This window comes from Sorex fumeus, unplaced genomic scaffold, assembly GCF_029834395.1.
Source record: "Sorex fumeus unplaced genomic scaffold, SorFum_2.1 ptg000043l, whole genome shotgun sequence".
In the NCBI taxonomy this organism is placed as follows: domain Eukaryota; kingdom Metazoa; phylum Chordata; class Mammalia; order Eulipotyphla; family Soricidae; genus Sorex; species Sorex fumeus.
In genome coordinates, this window is record NW_026606100.1 from 31,542,037 (window position 1) to 31,561,405 (window position 19,369).

The 19,369-nt window shown below is 46.3% G+C and overlaps 1 protein-coding gene across 5 annotated transcripts in view; it reads left to right on the forward strand.

Annotated features, from left to right (window-relative positions):
- GBF1 (golgi brefeldin A resistant guanine nucleotide exchange factor 1) overlaps positions 1-19,369 on the forward strand; it is a 131,540-nt gene that overhangs the window by 90,261 nt on the left and 21,910 nt on the right. For all 5 annotated transcript variants that reach the window (XM_056120999.1, XM_056121000.1, XM_056120996.1 and 2 more), the window contains 7 exons: positions 3,812-3,943; positions 9,999-10,117; positions 10,665-10,773; positions 11,288-11,348; positions 12,956-13,010; positions 17,097-17,247; positions 18,983-19,206. In XM_056120999.1, coding sequence (XP_055976974.1) covers positions 3,812-3,943; positions 9,999-10,117; positions 10,665-10,773; positions 11,288-11,348; positions 12,956-13,010; positions 17,097-17,247; positions 18,983-19,206 — 851 coding nt within the window. The remainder of the gene's footprint in view (positions 1-3,811; positions 3,944-9,998; positions 10,118-10,664; positions 10,774-11,287; positions 11,349-12,955; positions 13,011-17,096; positions 17,248-18,982; positions 19,207-19,369) is intronic.

Consider the following 19,369-nt stretch of genomic DNA (forward strand, 5'->3'; position numbering starts at 1 on the left):
TTACCCCAACACTCAGATCTGCTGAAAAGGCAACAGTAGACTATGTCTTTTCTATTGCTGGTTATGAATAACATACCATGTTGCATGGCTGCAGTAGTGGCCGCGTGATTTTGAAATTTCGAAGTTTTAACAATTAAATCTGGAAGGATTTCTGCCAAAACCTGCTGAGTTCCGAGATTTGCTCCTGAATCTCTTGGATCATCCAAGTACTAACCAAGCTGGAGCGATAGCACAGCGGGTAGGGCGTTCGCCTTACAAGCGGCCAACATGGCCGACCCGAGTTCGATTCCTCCGCCCCTCTCGGAGAGCCCGGCAAGCTACCGAGAGTATTCGATATGCCAGACACAGTAACAACAAAGTCTCCAATGGAGACGTTACTGGGCCCGCTCGAGCAAATCGACGATCAACGGGAGGGCCTTTACCTTTACCTTTACCTCTTGGATCATGGCCGTTAAGCAGCTTAATCAGGAGCCAGAGAGGCCGTTCGTGGGTGGCAACTCAGGGTCTCATTGGTGTGGGGATGAAAGGGCCAGCTCCACCCCATCCCGTGAGGCCCTACATGTCTCGTCACTGTGGTCCCGAACCTGACTGTCCAATGGCCTCTGGAGAATGGCAGCCACTGAGTCACCAAGGGGGAGCAGGTGGAGGGACAGCACCCTTTCGCCCCTGGGGTGGCCTGATGACAGTAATCTACTGCACAGTCCGGACGCATTTCTGCCAAAAGTCGTTGAGTTTCAAGATTTGTTTCTGAGTCTCTGGGATCATGGCCATTAAGCAGCTTGATCAATAGCCAAAGAGGCCGTTGGTGGGTAGCAACTCAGGATCTCGTTGGGGTGGGGAAGAAAGGGCCGGCTCCACCCCCATCCCGTGAGTCCCCATATGTCTCGTCACTGCGGGCCCAAACCTGACTGACAAGTGGCCTCTGGAGGATGGCTGCCACCGGGTCGCCAGGGGGAATAGGCCAAGGCACGAAACCTATTCCCGCCTGGAGTGGCCCAGTGCCGGTAACCTACTGCAGGGACTGGACACATTTCTGCCAAAAGCCTTTGGGTTTTGAGATTTGTTTCTGAGTCTGTGGGATCATGGCCATTAAATGGCTTGATCAGGAGCCAGAGAGGCTGTTCATTGGCGGCAGCTCGGAATCTCGTTGGGGTGGGGAGGAAAGGGCCGACTCCACACCCATCCTGTGAGGCCCCGCGTGTCTCGTCACTGCGGGCCCAAACCTGACTGTCCAATGGCCTCTGGAGGATGGCAGCCACTGAGCCGCCAAGGGGGAGTAGGTGGAGGGACAGCACCCTTTCGCCCCTGGGGTGGCCCGGCGAAAGTAACCTACTGCGTGGTCCACACGCATTTCTGCCAAAAGCCGCTGGGTTTCAAGATTTGTTTCTGAGTCTCTGAGATCATGGCCGTTAAGCAGCTTGATCAGGAGCCAGAGAGGCCATTCATGGGCGATGACTTGGGGTCTCATTGGGGTGGGGAGGACAGGACCGGCTCCACCCCCATCCCGTGAAGCCATGTGTGTCTCGTCACTGCGGGCCCAAACCTGACTGTCCAGTGGCCTCTGGAGGATGGCGGCCACGGGCTGCCAGGGGGAACAGGCCAAGGTACGAAACCTATTCCCACCTGGGGTGGCCCAGCGCCTATAACTTACTGCAGGAACTGGACACTTTTCTGCCAAAAACCTTTGGGTTTTGAGATTTGTTTCTGAGTGTCTGGAATCATGGCTGTTAAGCAGTTCAATCAGGAACCAGAGAGGCCATGCCTCCAATTATATAGATGAGCCGGAGGTGGTTTGGGGGTGTGTCTCCCACATACCTAACTTTTGACCATTTAATTTCTTGGTAAACTTTGCCCCAAGTTTTTGGGGTCTGGCCAAAGGCACAGCAGCAATTTGGGGGTATCTGGAAGTCTGAAGGCGCCGTCAGGCTGCTGATGCACTCACCTCACGTACAGGTTGACCTGCTGGCGACACCATACCCCCTAATGTACTTTTTAAAACATTTTCTGTATTTTAATCATCCCAAATATTTTTATGCCCTACTTTTTAACCCTTACACAAAGGTTTTTCTCTAGATTGTTTCACCCTCCCCCAAAATTATTCATCTGCAGGTGGGGGTAATGGGGGATGAGAAGCAGGTTTTACACAGCTGATGTGATCACTGTACAGACAAGCTCTGGAAAATGCTAACCAATCTGCCAATTAATTAAAGCATTAATCTGAGTTGCAGCCGTCCCAGGGAATGTTTACCTAGAAAGGGGTGATAGGAATTTGAGTGAGAAGCTCCCTGTATTTGCATGAAAATAAAGGTGCTTTGGATATCCAGTTTCTTTTTGTCTCTTAAGGTTGGCAGCTTTATTATGTCTCTAAATCTTTCTGTCCTATAAAGGATGCCTCTTAGGGATCTGGTCACCCAAAGATGAAAGCACAGCATCATATAGAAAACAAATTAAATCCCCAGCAGAGTAAGGTATGACGCAAATCCAGTGTAAGATTGCTTCTTTGACCTGAAATGAAACCTTCTAAATTCAGGAGGATGTGCGAGTAATTAGGTATAAAAGATAAAATGGGTTTCATTTACAGTTTTTGGAGGTGTGTGTGTGTGTGTGTGTGAGTGTGAGAGTGTGTGTGTGTGTGTGTGTGTGTGTGTGTGTGTGTGTGTGTGTAATTTAGGGCAAATTATATCTGAGCTTCACTTTTTTTTTTGTAAAATAAGGATTGTAAATGGGCATTTAGCCCTTTGTTTGCAGGAGTAGACAGAAAGAAACTGAAAAGTGATTAGGACCTTTTAAGATTGCAAAGTACTGGGGCCATAGAGATAGTATGTCCAGTTAAGGTGCTTGCCTTGTGCACAACCATCCCAGCACTCCAGCAGTGATTCCTGAATTTAGAGCCAGGAGTAACCCCTGAGTATCAGCAGGTGTGGCCCTCCCAAAAGAAAGAAAAAGAGAAAAAGATAGACTCTTCCATGAATAGGAGGCTGTGCACACTTTTGTTTATATTCATTTTTCAGCAAAGTACCATTAATTTCAAGATTTCAAGGGACTATAAATTATGACCTTCTCAAGATGTTCTACATTTTTTATCTCTTGAGAGGCAACACCTTGACCATAAGACAAAGACTAGGGGCTGGAGTAACATTACAGTGAGTAGAGTGCTTGCCTTGCATGTGGCCGACCTGGGTTTATCCCCTGGCACCCATATGGTCCCCTGATCCCCACCAGAAATGATCCTGAGTGCAGAGCCAGAAGTAACCCCTGAGCATCACCAGGTGTGGCCCCAAAACCTAAAAAACAAAAATAACAATAACAACAAAAAAGACAAAAACTTAAAGGCCTAATGACAGCAGCCTACGCTGGGATCCCTTTAGCCACATTTGCTGTACTGAACTAAGATTTCACAAGTATTAACTGAAGGACGGTGGTGAAGTAGACATAGGAAATTAACTCAGCGATAATCATATTTCATTGTTTTTAGTCGTAAAATATATTTAATGTAGATTTTACAATCTTAACTATTTTATATATAATTTATATATAATAAGATTATCTTATATATAGTTTTATATATATTTTAAGCATGATAATTTTTTAACCTCTCTCAGAATTTCAGGACTATACCAAAAGTTTTACAGGTAATGATTGTATCGGGGATTTGATTCATGACAATCCAGAGAGAGGAAGATTGACCCAGCAACTAAGATCTCTAACCTCATAGCAGACAAAAGAAGGGACTTTTACTAGGTTCAGTTTTGTTTTTTAGATGGCATTACTTTATTTCTGTTTTATTTTTTGTTTTTGTTTTTCCTTGCAGTACTCTCAGAAATTGAGCCCATTGTGTTCCTTCGTCCCTTTCTGGAAGTGATTCGCTCTGAAGATACCACTGGCCCTATCACTGGACTGGCACTCACCTCTATCAATAAGTTCCTGTCCTACGCACTCATAGGTAAGAGTTTATGTCTCATAATAATGACCACAATACTTCCATTTCACGTCTCTTAGGTCTTTAGACAGTGAGCTAAAGTTTTTGCTGAATGCTGAAAAGTTTTTCCTAGTCATCTGTTTCCTTGAAGAAGAGAAATAGGATTGTATTGATTACTCATCTTGCGAATTGACGAAGGTTATACAGAGTAGAGAAGGAGGGTAGGGAGGTTTCTTTCCTGTGCTTTGAAGAGTGTTTTGGAGGTTTGATTTGGTTTGTTTCTTTTTTATTTTCTACTCTTTTAATTTTTTTTTTTTTTTTTTTTGCTTTTTGGGTCATACCTGGCAATACTCAGGGGTTGTGCTCAGGAATTAGTCCTAGCAGTGCCTGGGGGACCATATGGGATGCTGGGGATTGAACCCAGGGCTACGTGCAAGGCAAATAAATGCCCTGCCCTCTGTGTTATCACTCTGGCTCTGGTTTGTTTCATTTCTTAAGTTATTTTTCAAATATAGGGCTTATTATAAGGAGGAGAAACAAGAGGTGTCTTAAAGAAAATTAGGGGCCACAGAGGTAGTACGGCAAGTAAGGCACTTGCCTTGCATGTAGCAGACTTGGGTTAAATCCTCAGCATCCCTTATGGTCCCCTGAGCATTAATAGGAATAATTTTTGAGCACAGAGCCAGGTGTACCCCTGAGCATGAGCATCGCCAGGTCTGACCCCTTCCCTCCCCCCCCCCAAAAAAAGAGAGAAGAAAATTATTAGTGTCTTCTGTTTCTCTCAAAGCATCTGCTCCTTTTTTTTTTCTTTTTTGTTTGGTTTTGTTTTTTGGGCCGTACCCGACAGTGCTCAGGGGTTACTCCTGGTTCTGCATTCAGAAATTACTCCTGGCGGTGTTTGGGGACCAAATGGAATGCTGTGGATCAGACCCAGGTTGACCTCATGCAAGGTCAACAAGGTTAGTAGTACTCATTGTACTATCACACTGGCCCCTCCTCCTTTTCACATAATGTTAAGGAGCAGATCTGAAGGTCCACAGATGCAGCTCACTGATAGAGCATTTGCCTAGAATATGTGAGACCTTGGGTTTAATCCCCATCGCTGTAAGAACAATAAAAACAAGCAAGTTTGGATCTTTCTGCACTTTTGTTTACATGTATATAAGTATACTTATATATATGTATACTTGTATATATGTACAGAAAGTATTTTTTATATAAAGTGCACTGTAGCACTGTGGCCATCTTTTAAAAATTTAAATATAATTATGTGTTGTATATTTTCACTTAATTGTATTAACTTTGATATACATGACAGAACTAGTTGTCCAGCTTACTCTTTGCCCCCCTTTTTTATTGAAAAGTAAAAGTTTAGGCTGATTCCTACTTTGATTCATTATGTCATGCTGAAATATGCATCACTGTTTATGTGTTCTTAGTAAGTTCCCTTGTATATAACAAATTCTTGTACTTGAAATTTTTGGACTAAAGGGCATGTGCATATTAAACTTTCATCGGTACTGCCTCCTTGTTTCCCCAAGAGGTAACAGTACTTTGGAAATAAAAAAGCGGTGCTTTGAGTTGGGCGATAACCGCAGTGAGGGCCTGCCTGACGGGAAGCAGCACTTGCAATTCCAACAGCTAATGTGGGAGACTTTCCATTCTCCCATCCTGTCAGTATCACTAGTGTTAGCATTCTTTATTTGTGATAATTTTGCATTTTGTGGTTTTTATTTCCTTGAGGTCGAACACTTAAATTTTATCTCCTTGACCAATTTTTTATTGAGAATATTTGTTTTTCTTATCAATTTGTAGGAGCACTTTGTGTAGTGGGGCTATTAACATATTGTCTGTCATTGTATTGCGTATTTTTCTTTCAGTTTATCCCAAATGTTTTCGCTAGTCTGTTGTTTATAAATGAATTAATTTATTATATATTTGGGTTTTGAGCCAAACCTGACTGTGCTTAGGGCTTACTCCTGACTGTACCCAGGGGAGCGTATGCAGCGCGAGGGATCTAACCCAGGTTAGCTGCTTGCAAGACAAGCACCTTATCTTCTGTATCTCTCCAGCCGCTGATATACCTGAGATATGTGTGTGTATGGTGTATGTGTGTGTGTGTGTGTGTGTGTGTATGGTGTGTGTGTGTGTGATTTTTTTAAGTTGGTCTTTCAGGATCCTGAATTTCTTTTTCCCCCGTCCCACATTGCTCACTCATGTGCCAGGTCAGGAATACAGAAGACAGGCAGCTGTCTTTGTTTCTAAGTAGGGAGACAGGAAAAGCAGCAGCTCCTCAGGCCTTAGCTAGCCTGAAAGGAAAGTGGCCTTCAGTTAAAGTCAAGAGGGATTGCTGAAGGGCGGGAGTGATAGCACAGCGGGTAGGGCGTTTGTCTTCCATTCCCAGCATCCCACATGGTCCCCCAGCACTGCCAGAAGCAATTTCTGGGTGCATGAGCCAGGAGTAACCCCTGTGCAACACCGGGTGTGATACAAGAATGATCTCTGAGCACCACTGAGTGTGGCCCAAAAACAAAAAAAAAAGAAGAAGAAGAAAAGAAAATTCAGTCTGTTCTAGAAAGTTATTGCATAACAACTGAAGCTTTCATGATCCTGGGTGCCAGCTAGTTATGGGTAGGTGCAGCAGCCCCTCGGGCCACCCTACTCCTAGCTTCAGACTTTTCCTAAATAAAGATCAGGCTTGGTCCTGAGCACCACCTGCAGGTTGTCTCTCTCCACGGCCTCTCCAGCTGCCCTCTGTTCCCTCTGCTCTCTGTCAGAGTTCCTTTCTCCCCTTCCTGAACTTGGCACACTAGCTGGTCATTGGAGACTTTCAGCCCAGCTGGTCGTTGGAGTTTCCTGTGGTGGGAAAAGAGAATGCTGGAGGTGGTGATTGCCGTGGGCATGAGAAAAGGAGCAGGAAGCATACGCGAAAGTTAGAAGTTAAAGAAGATGAGGCTGGCACGCTTCCCTGCAGTCTGCCCTGCAGAGTGGCCAGCAAAGGAGGAAATTCTGAGTGAAGGGCGCCACTGTGTGAGCCCAAGTCCAGCCGCCTTTTGTTTCGGATAGCATTCTAGAGTAAGCCACCCCCAGCTCCTCTATCATATGACCCTTGGTTTCTTGTTTGGCCTCACACAGCTGCCACACTGAAGATTTGTGCATCTGATTGCCCTGTTTGCTGGCAGGCCCGACCTGTGGTCTTAGAAACCAATCACTTCTGTCTGCCTTTTAGAAAATTAAATATGGTACTTTATTCAAACTCAGATGATAAGAACCAGCAAAAAGATCCGAGAGCTTAAACTATCTTTTACAGGGGAGATTACTAAAGGAAGGAAAGTTTTTGATATGGGAGCAAGATTGCTATTCACTGAGCTTCCAGAAAATCAAAAAAGATCTGGATGTCCTGTGCCAGAAAAGGGACCCTGAAAGTCAGAGTAAGGACTAGCAGGCAAGGCTGAGAGACAGTGTAGGAGTTTCTGTTTTGGTGAGAAAGACGGGGAGTTCAGAAGACAGAAGCAGCTGGAGGCCAGAGGGAGCTGTATGGACAGAGCTCATGCTTTGCACACTGCTTCAATCCCTGACACCGCAAGGTCTCCGCAGCACTACCAGGAGCGACATCTAAGCCCCCTTGGGCATGTGCTTCCCCACCCCCCAAAAGGAGCAGGGTCATTCCCTTCAGTATATTATCATCAGGAAATTGGCTTTCTGCTGCATGATCCCTTTTGTTTTGGGGCCACACCTGGCTGTGCTGAGAGATTACTCCCTGATGGTGCTCAGGGGACCAGGCAATGCTGAGGATCAAACTCGGGGCTCCATAGGCAAAGCGGACACTCCAGCCCTTTGAGCTATCTCCTCTCCTCAACTTCTCCATGATCTTCTAAGTAGCCGGTCCTCATGCTGAATAGTCAGAGAAAAGACCTTTCTAGATGTCAGAAACTAACCAGAATAGAGGAGAAAGAAAACAAATGAAAACCACTTGACAAAGAAAGCCTTCTGGCTCGTTGTTGCAAGAGAAATGTTCTGGTTTCAGGCTGGAGGAGTTACTTCACAGGCAGAGCACTTACCTTGCAGCCCGACACTACAAAAAAGAGAAAGGTTCCAGTTTCCCAGTTATCTCCTATGCCTTTTAGGCCAGGAAATCTGCTAAGTTTAAGTGATAGAAAAGAGAAAATTACTTTCTTCTCATTCCCGCCACTTAACTAGGGCAAAAAGACGTTATCTGGGACCAGAGTGATAGTACGGTGGGAAGGGTGCTTACCTTGCCTGTGCCTGACCCTGGTTTGATCCCAAGCACTGCATATAGTCCCCCAAGTCCGCTAGGAGTGATCCCTGAGCACCAATGGGTGTGGCTAAAAAATTTGTTTTAAAGACATTATTATGACCCTTCCTTTTTTTTGGTTTGGGGGCCACATCTAGCAGTGCTTGGGAGACCATGCAGTGTTAAAGATCTCAACTGCTCAGCTCTTTGACATATCTTTGAACTATCTCTCTTGGCCCCACGTACCTGCCTTTTATCCTAGTTATTGCTCCCCTTTTAAGAACATTCTAGAGACTCTCAAAACAGAGGTCCAGGACCTTTGTAGACCTTGATGGAACCTACTTATTTTGCTTGTGGCATTTACCACATGAATCAGCATTTTCCTTCCTATGGTAGCATTTGTATTATTATATTCCAGCCTAGTGCTGGCTATCCAACATCTAGCTTCTCCCCTCTCTCTTTTTCTTGGGTGAAATACTCCCTCATTTTACTGCCCCGTTAGACAACCTCCAGCATTGTTCACATCTCTTTCTCTCCTGATAACTCTTTTTTATTTGCTTGCTTGTTTTTATTGGGGAGTTGGTGGGTGGGGGTGGGGGCAGCAAACCTGGCAATGCTCAGAGGTTATTCCTGGCTCTGCACTCAGGAATTGCTCCTGATGCAGCTTGGGGGACCATATGCGTTGCAGGAGATTGAGCCTCGATCGTGAAAAGCAAGCACCCCTACCCTTACCTGCCATGCTTTTACTCCCACCCCTCCTAATGCCTCTTTAGTTAAGCTGGTTGAAAGCACTCTTGTTCTGTATCATTATTTTAAATAAGAATGAAAGCGAAGTAGAAAGAGTTCTCTGATTTGCTGTAATGGGGCACCCAGAAATGAGTACTGGCAGCGGGACCTTTCTGTTCCGTACCCCCACTCCTCTACTTCAGATACACCAAAACATACAGACTCTAAAATCAACCAGAAAGAGAATGGACATAAGAGTATTAAAGAGAATGGATGCAGGCTCTTATCGTTTGAAGCTCTGACCTTATTTGGGCCAAGAACTCTGCCTGAACTCACACTTGTTTTTTGGTCACACCCAGCAGTACTCAGGGCTTACTCCTGACTCTGAACTCAGATCTTTCCTGGTGGTGCTCAAAGGACCCTATGGGGTGCCGGGGATCGAACCTAGGTCGGTCGTGTGCAAGGCAACAACCTGCCTGCTTTACTCTCTCTCTCTGGCACCCTACAGAAACGTATTCCCTGCTCCGTCACTGTGACATGAGTAGCTCTACTCCAGTGATTCCAAAGTGTGGTTCCCTGACCAGCATCAGTAACTTCACCGGAATCCTGTTAGGAATGCAAATAATTGGGGACAAGAGAGACAGTGCTTGCTGCAGCAAGTAAGGTACTTGCCTTGCACAAGGCCAGCCTACGTTCAATCCCCAGTACCCCATGAGATTTCCCCCAATGGAGCAATCCTGTAAGCCCTGAGCACCAGTGGGTATGCTCGCCCCCCCAAAATGCAATCTGCATGCCCCACTCTAGACCTACTAAGAAGTCTGACAGTGGCTACAGCTGTTTTGTATTTTTTAACAAGCTCTGGGTGATTTTCATATCTGCTTGACTTTGAGAGTCACTATTTTACACAAGTAGAGTTTGTGCTGAGATGCCCGTTAAAGCCAAGCTGTAAGAGTAACAAATTCTCAGATAATTCAAGGAGTCAAAGTTAGGGAATTGATGAACAGGAGAGCATAGTTTTAGCAGAGCAATCTCTAGACAGGATGTCTTGCCTTTTCTCTCTTTTCCACATCATTTAGTCTCCCTTTTTTGCTGGAGCAGATCCCACTCATGAAGGCACAGCAGAGGGGATGGAGAACATGGCAGATGCTGTCACCCATGCCCGTTTTGTAGGCACAGATCCTGCCAGCGATGAGGTTGTCCTGATGAAAATCCTTCAGGTAAATGGAGGGGAAGAGCAATTAGGCTAATGGCCAGGGGCCGGTGCCACCAGCTCCACTTACCCAAGTCGGCCGCAGGGTAAAGCTATGTTTTGACTCCACTGGGGCTTAGGGAGCTACATTGTTTCCAAACAAGCTTCTCAGATACCCAAAGTAAAAGCTTTTATTTTTTATGAAAAATAATTAAAAGCTCTAAATAAATTGATATCAAATACCAGAAACCCTTGATACATGTGTCTCTCTAGCAGACTGAATCTGTGCTGTCCATCTGTTGGGCTTATGGGCAAGGACTGAGCTCTAAACTACTTAGGGTTGTACAAAGTAGAGACACGGATCCAAGACAAACTCCTCCGAGATCCGATCCCCCCACCACACTGGGGAGAGGTCTTGCTACGCTTTCACATCCACTCAGGAGTGCCCCCATTCAGAAACCTGGGTCCTCAGAGAACAGGAGACCTCTCTCCTCCAGCAGGAGAGAGAAGAAGGTGGTCCCCTTTGCACCCATCCTGCCGTGTTTAGCCCAGTAATCTCTTTTTTTTCCTGATAGGTGCTACGAACTTTGTTGCTGACCCCCGTGGGTGCGCATCTAACCAATGAATCTGTGTGTGAGATCATGCAGTCCTGCTTCCGGATCTGCTTTGAAATGAGGCTCAGTGGTGGGTGATTAATTTGGGGCCTTTCACCATTTGGGGAGCCAGACTGAGTAAAGAGTGCTATTTCTGAAGCCCAGAAAGAAAACTCAGGGCTTCTCCATCATATTTCCTCTGTGGCGCCATGGGGAAGTAGACGCCTTGGTATTTTGACTCATTGTTGTGCTGCTGGAATAAAGACTTAACCTGTTGTGCCAGAGCAGGAGGTGTTGGGATAAATCCCAGACTGACTCAGCCCAGGCACCAAATCTCTCTGGGAGGGGAGGGGGGGACGGTTTCTGAAATTAACACCAGTTTGCAAACCCGCCCAGCACATCATTGCACCCCCTTTTTCTCTGACTCAGTAGTGCCATCTAGTGGACCAGTAAAGTTACGTCTGCCAGGCTGAGCTGGAGCTGGTTTTAATAAGTTTGGCATAATCCTTGGTAAACAAGGTTTGGAGGGGAGTCTGCTCTGAGAAGCCTCCTGATAATAGCGCGGCAAGTAATGACACCTGTGTTATTTGTTTTTGCCTGTGCAGAGTTATTGAGAAAATCCGCAGAGCACACTCTCGTGGACATGGTGCAGCTGCTCTTCACAAGGTAAACCTGCTGCTGTTTGCTTCAGCCCTGCTGCCCAGGCCTCTTGAGCTTGCCTGCTTCCACACAGCCACTTCAGGGACCTGGCCAACCCCACAGCCACATCGGAGGCCACTGGGATTATGGCTGGGGGTAGTTCTCTGGGCGCAGGGTAACCAAGCTAGGGAGAAGGAGAAGGCAGCTGGCTTGGCCTTGGGGGCCGGAGGGGCGGGGGAAGGCAAAGGGTTATTTGATATGGGCTGACAGACCTTGTTTTGCTTCCCAGACTTGTGTCTGTTTCTGTACAGGTAGCAGCTGGGAGAGGGAACCCAGAGAGGAAGTCAAGCACAGGGGAGCCAGGAACAGGTTGCTGAGCCCCCAAGGCGCAACCTGCGTTCTGTGAGGAACCATCCAGGCGAGGGTTGGTGATAGTGATGTTTTACCTGGACTGTACCAATTTTAGCGCTGAAAGTGTGGGAGCCACATCAACCCCCAGTCTCAGGCAAACCAAGACTTACTGCTGAAGCCACACCCCTCCCAATCTTTTATTATTTACCCTTGTCAAAGACCTCGATTGGGGGGGGCGGGGAGGGAGGAGGCAAAACATCGTCCTTTCAGTAGTATTAATGTAAAGAAGAGGGAAGACAGTGAGAGCTTTAAGATCCCCCCAGGGGATATTGGTGATGGAATAGGCTCTGCGTATATGCAGGCCTATGTTCTGTGAGAAATCAATGCACCTTCTGCTCAGTTTTACCGTGAAGTTAAAATTTCTCTGAAAAAAAGTAAGTCTGTTGAAGAAACAGCTTTCTGGGGCCGGAGTGTAGTACAGCGGGTAGGATGCTTGCCTTGTATGCCACCAACCTGTGTTTAATCTTCAGCGTCCCGTGTGGCCCCCTGAGCAGTGCTAGGAGTGATTCCTGAATGCAGAGCCAGGAATAAGCCCTGAATATTGCCAGGTGTGGCTCCCAAGCCCCCAACCCTCCCACCGAAATAACAATAATAATTATTATTATTCTCCTTGTATTTTTTTCCCGCTTTTTCAGGCTTATAAATAATCCTCTTCATCTGTAGACTAGATCTGCCCCTGGACCTTACTGCAACATTTCTTAATCCTCATGCTCAAATTCACTGTTTCCGAATTTTTTTAACTTTTACTTTCACACTATGCCCAGTCTCCCAGGATTTTGAAAGACTGCACTCTTCCTATCACTTGGCTTTCAACAATTCTTGCCAAGTGAATACAAGCAAGAAGCGGTCAGTTTCAGGATGAAAAGAGTTAGGGCTGGGACTCTAACTCAGCGGTAGAGAACTTGTACTAGTTCTACTAGCAGTAGAGAAATGAAGTCCTGGATCCAGTCCCCAGCAAAAAAAAAGTATGAAGAGCTTCCATACTAACAGGGCAACTTGCCCTGATGATAGCCTTATTTTTGAAAAAATGCCCCTGGCGTCTTATTCCTGTTACTTTTTGTTAAAGCTGTCAAAAGGGTTAAATTAGCTGACTTCTCTTCCTGGTTTTCCTACGATATTAGGCTTGCTCTGCCCTAGAGCATCTTTGGTTGATAGCACATCTGCTGGCTCAAAGGGAGATATTTGTTACTATCCCTAGTGACATGAGATTGTCTGTTTTATAGGTTGCCTCAGTTTAAGGAAGAGCCCAAGAACTATGTGGGGACCAACATGAAGAAGGTACAGCCTGCTGTCTCTCATCCAAATCTTACTCTCCCAACTTCAGTGTTACGCGGATTTTCCTGAATACCCTTCCTTAGGAAAAACATGCTTTTGCCAGGACAGGTCTGCTTGGAACCTAGACATAGCTAATCAGTTCTTTAGTGAGAAATTCGTTCTTTCCCAGATATCTCTCCTTCCCCAACCTTTCCTTTCTGGCCTATCTTTGTTGACCTATCACATAAGAGTAAAATTAGTCCTTCATGGAAACTGGATGAGGTCCATCAGGGCTAAAATTATATATTGATAAAGGAACAAGTCCTTCCATTCTCTTCAGGGACCAACCTTGTCTGCAGGTTCAAGGCCAAGAGAGACTGTGCCCCAAAACCTACTGTAGGCTGGATTAAACTGGGTTCATGCTTGGGTTGGTGTCTGAAGAGACAAATCGGGCTGGAGCAATAGAACAGTGGGTAGAGCTCTTGCCTTGCACACAGCCAGCCTGGGTTTGATCTCTGACACCCCATATAGTCCCCCAGCTCCACCAGGAGTGATCCCTGAGCACAGAGCCAGGAATGAGCCTTGAGCACCACTGGGTATGACCCAAAACCAGAGGTGAAACAAACAAAAATAAATCTGACCTCAGATCAGGTTTTCAAATTACTGAAAGAATAGTGGTTGGGAGAATGACTCATGTTGAACAGAAACCCTGGACTTCGCAGGCCTATGCTGAGGATTCTGCTGGTAGCCCTGAGAGGTTCTGTCCATGGAGATGTCCCTTGGCTGTTTGGTGCATGCACCTGACCTTCCCTTCCCCCCATCATCCATTCCCAGTCCTGCCCTGTGCCCTGTTGGCGTTGTGTGAGTTTATTTCACTCTGTGTAAATCATTCATTTGCCTGTCTTTCACAGATTTCTCCATGTCTCCTCAACAAACTGGAGCTAAGTAGTGGGGAGCAGACCAAAGCCCTGAACCAGTTAGAGAGGGTACTACTCTTTAAGAACCTCAAGGTCTCTCTCCCTCTCCCTCTCTTTTCCCCCTTTTAATTTACTTAAGTGTTGTTGTTGTTGTTGTTGTTTATATATATGTAACAGCTGGGTCCTGTTTCCATTGTGGAGAGCATGACTTACCCCTGCCTAGTAACACATAACACAGCTCCACTTTGGAACAGTGGCATGCGTTGTTAGCTTTGCGGTGCTGGGCATTCTAGGGCATCCAGCTGGCTGGAGGCAGAAGGAAGCCTTAAACTGGTGGCATATTATGTAGTGAAACTAGATTGAGAGCCTGAGTCGTACTGACATCTTGTGGGGAGGTTTAGTATCTGCCATTTCCAAAGGAACCATAAGGGACTTCCAGGCAGCCCCCATTCCCTCTTCCCCCTCTCCCCGGGTCAGAGCTGGCACAGGGAATTCTAAGCATAGTCTCCACTCTGTTTGGGAAACCAGGCTGGGTCTGAGGGTAAGGCTGATCCATCTAGTCGGGGTCTTTTTTTCTTTCTCTTGGTTCCCATTAAAGAGGTCATTCCAAGAAGCACAGAGGATCCAGATGGTTGGGAAGGAGCCAGATTCCAGAATAGTCCAGGACACTGGGAGGATTTTGAAATCTGCAAGACACCCTCTGTCCTTTAAATATCAAGTTGTATATGGGCACAAGGGAGGGATCCAAGGTAAAGATTCCCATAATCCTGCCTTAGAAAGAAGAGCAAGAGACGGAGGTATAGTCTGCCTAGATCATCATAGGAAGTACATGCTGGAGGCATGGTTGTGGACATCCAGGTTATTAAAGATAAGAGAATTAGTCTGTTCATATCTTACGTGCCCAGCTAGATAGTTCATAGGCTTATAATGCCTCAGATTTTATTCGTGCTTGCCTGCCTCAAAGCTGAAGCTTTATTTAGTGGATAACCCAGCATTTTGTCATGGTTTTTAGTCTAGGACCTACCCTTTCCTAATACTTTTTGTTTGAAATGTAGAGTTTTATGGAAAGTATGGTGTATGAGTCCATGAAAACCTACTGCTCCCTCTCGCCCTTAGGCCTGAGGACATAACCATTTATGCTTATTCCTCCTGTAGAAACTTTATTTGAGGAACAGTGGGGAAGTGGGACATGGGGTACCCTTAAGTAGGAAGTCTGTATAATTTTGTTTGTTTGTTTAGGCCACATCGCTCAGTGCTCAGGGATCACTCCTGGCAGCCTCGGGGGATCATAGAGCTGCCAAGGAAAGCACCCCACCCGCTGCACTATCTCCCCAACCCCTGTTTAAGCCTTTTAAGGGCTGAGACATGTGTAAGAATTGTAAGAATTGGCAGACTCTTGGTCCCTACTCCAACCAGGAGGCAGAGATCCCTGAAATGATTGCAGAGGTTGGGGCTAGCTTTGCAGAGGACAGAGAAGGAAAACATTTGGAAAGATTGATTCTGCTCCCTGAAGTGGGAGGGTGTTTCAGAAAGAGAAGAGATAACTCCCAGGTGTGTCCAAATGTTTGTACTTAATGGAGCTCAGTGACAAAGATAGAAGGTTCTTATTTTTGCTCATGGGTCTCTTGGACTTCTTAACTAGCTGCATGTTTGGCTTATTCTTACCACATTTTTTTTTAACTTTGAACTTGAGCCAAACATGCTTCAGTGGTTCCTAGAGAAAACATCGTGGTTCCTCCTTAGCCACAGTACTCAGGGCATGTGAAGCTCCACTTTAGGCATTTGGAGATGGAAAGTGTCATGGAGAGGCTGTTGCTCTGTTACTAAGGGCTGGAGGGACCAGCTCAGCTCTCTTGGACCTCTCTCAGGGATGGAGCTGTGAGTAGAGAAGGAAGAATTACCTGTTTCAAGCAACGTGATCAGAGGTTACCCAAATTCTAAAGGAATTGGGGGAACTTGAGGAAGGGACTTTATCCCCCAAATATCAGCAGGACTTGAACAGGCCAGTGATAATCTGAGTATATTCTGCTTTTAGAAAGAGGCAGGGAGGAAAGTTTTTTTCTGCTCTTGCCTTATCTGCTGTGCTATCACTCCAGCCTCTCTTTAGGGTTCTTTTAAAAATCACTGGAAGATATGTGGCATTGTCCAATCCGGAAGTGGACCCATCAGTTTAGGATGACTCTAGAGGGATTGGGTTCAAACTCTTCTGAGAATGCATCAGGATTAGTAAGACAAAAATGGCCCTAAATAAAGTAGCTATGAACATAAGGCGTGAAAAATGTATACTTATCTTAGTGGGTCAGAACAATAATACAGTGAGGAGGAGGGCGTTTGTCTTGCCCACTGCCGACCCGGGTTTGATTCCTGACATCTCAGATGGTCCCCTGAGCACTGCCAGGATGATTCCTAAGTGCAGAGCCACGAGTAACCCCTGAGCATCACCTGGCCCAAAAAGCAAAAATACAGACAAACAAAAAAAAAAGGACTTATTTTAGAACAGCAACAAATATTTCCTTGTGTGATTAAACAGAAGCTATAGAGGAATGGGAGGAGCATCTAGACAGATCAATACTGAGGACATTAGGGCCCACTGATAGACCAAAATTGGGAGCAGCAAAGCAGCATGACGTGACCTTCCTTCCTTAACTCCATAAATGAGCTGAAATATTATTCCTTAATCAGTTTAACTAAGGAATAAGTCTTGGATTTGATTCAGAAATTCTAGAGAGTAAGGGATGTTTGTGATCTCGTGCTCTTCACAAGCTGCAGTAGCTTCTGAGTGGCTGGAAAGGAGGGGGTTTTCATATTGGGTAAGAACTAGGACTAGGAGGCTGTCCAGATAAGGATCCTCTGCCCTTATCCTTTCTCTCAGAGGGTGACAGCTGCAGGCCTCAGGATTACCACCCAGGCCTCAGGAAAGCAGAATTAGGTATAAAAGTTGGTCCTGTCAATGGCCGGCCTGAAAGGAGAATGTCACCTTCCATATAGAGGTGACCAGGCTGACCTACCAAGTGGTGAGCCTAGAAGCCAGTTTAGAAGGAGTAGAACTATGTTCCAATGGGTCTAGATTGTTCCTTTGGCACAGATGTGGGGGATAGGTTATTTTCGAGGGACTAGTAGGACTAAAAGAAGGGAGATTTCTAGGGCTAGAGTCTCAGGTTGTACCAGTGCTAATGACGTGTAATGTTTTCAGCTGAAAATGAGAGCAGGGGGCATGAGCGATGCATCCAAGTGGAAGAAACAGAAGAGATCCCCGCGGCCCCCACGCCATGTGACCAAAGGCACACCAGGTTCAGAGCAGCCCCCCGCCAATGGAAACACCACACCTTCTAATAATCTCACCGGTAAGTCACCTGGACAGCTTTGTCTCTCATTGGAATAGAAAAATGGCCCTTAACCGGGCCTGTCCTCCCCACCCTAATGAGACCCCAAGTCATCGCCACAAGCGGCCTCTCTGGCTCCTCATCAAGCTGCTCAACGGCCTTGATCCCAGAGACTCAGAAACAAATCTTGAAACCCAGCGGCTTTTGGCAGAAATGTGTCCGGACCCTGCAGTAGGTTACTGTCACCGGGCCACCCCAGAGGGGAATGGGTGCTGTCCCTCCGCCTGCTCCCTCTTGGCGAGTTGGTGCCTGTCATCCTCCAGAGGCCATTGGACTGTCAGGCTTGGGCCCGCAGTGATGAAACTTGTTGGGTCTCACGGGATGGGCGGGGGGGGGGGGAGGTGGAGCCGGGCCTGTCTTCCCCACCCCAATGAGACCCCAAGTCATCACCTACGAATGGCCTCTTTGACTCCTCATCAAACTGCTCAACGGCCATGATCCCAGAGACTCAGGAGCAGATCTCTAAACCCAGTGACTTTTGGCAGAAATCCCTCCAGATTTAAGTGTTAAAATTTCAGAACTTCAAAACCACATGGCCCTACTGCAGCCACACGACATCATATGTTATTCATAACCAGCAATAGAACACAAATTGTCTATTGTTGCCTTTTCAGCAGATCTGAGTGTTGGGGTAAAATCTTAAATAATGGTGGGTCTGGTGTCGAAATAGTGAATGTGATCAAAGTAGAGAGAGAGTAATGTGGAAATCATCTGCCCCACAGGCAGGGGGAGGGTGTGGGATGGGGGTATACTGGGATTTTTTGGTGGTGAAGAATGGGCACTGGTGAAGGTACGGGTGTTTCATTGTATGACTGAGACTTAGACCCAAAAGCTTTGTAACTGCTTTCACGATGATTCAATAAATAAAATTATAAAAAATGGAAAAAGAAAAAAAAAGTAAGGTGGAGTTCATGCACAATTCAATCAGCTAATCAGTGGCTGAATAAATAGCAGTACTCCTACAAAAAAAAAAGTTAAAAAAAAGAAAAAAAAAAGAAAAATGGCCCTTCCTCTTGGAGGTACTTTGACATTGAGACCCCACCTTTGGGGGGGCTTTGGTCTTTCTGCTGAGAGCAAAAAGAGAAAATTCCAGGTCAGAGCAAATGACTGCCACTCAATGCCTCTCTGGCAAAACACAGTACCCAAAAGAAGAGAGAGAGAACAGGGAGGAATGCCCTGCCACAGCGGCAGGGTGGGACGGGGGGGTGGGGGGGAGGATGGGGGGTGGGAGGGATGCTAGGACCCGTGGTGGGGGAGGATGGGCACTGGTGGAGGGATGGGTACTTGATCATTGTATAACTGAAACCCAAGCACAAAAATTTATAAGTCTATAAGTGTACTTCATGGTGTTTCACTAATAAAAAAAATGATTAAAAAAAATAATAATAAAAAATAAAATTAAAAAAAAAAAAGAAAAATGGCCCTTCCTCTTGGAGGTACTTTGACATTGAGACCCCACCTTTGGGGGGGCTTTGGTCTTTCTGCTGAGAGCAAAAAGAGAAAATTCCAGGTCAGAGCAAATGAAGCAGCAAGCAACTCTAGTGCTTTCGGGTTTTCTCCTTGCAGAGGAACCCTGACTCCTTTAGAGGGCAGGGTCTGCAGAGAAGAGTCTACAGCCTAGCCACTAGAGCCCTCCCTTTCCTGGCCCATGACAAGAATGGTTTCAACAGTCTGAAAACCTCACTTTCTTTGGCAGGTGGCATGCCCTTCATTGATGTGCCCACATCCGTCTCTTCTGCAAGTTCAGAAGCTGCCTCAGCAGTGGTCAGCCCCTGTACAGACAGTGGCCTAGAGTTCTCCTCCCAGACCACCTCCAAGGAGGACCTTACTGACCTGGAGCAGCCCGGCTCTCCAGGACACAGCTCAGCTGCGGAGCCTTGCAGCAGCGAGCTCGGGGTTGCCGAGCAGCCTGACCTGCAGGTACAGCTTTAATTCCTAAAGGCCCTTCTCGAATCTTCCACTGTGGCAACTGACTTGATCCTTTATCCCTGCCTTCCTTAGCACAAATGAAGGTTGGGATAAAGGAGTTAATCCCTGATTCCCAGAATTAGCTATGCGACCTAGAAAACCCGCAGCATGACTC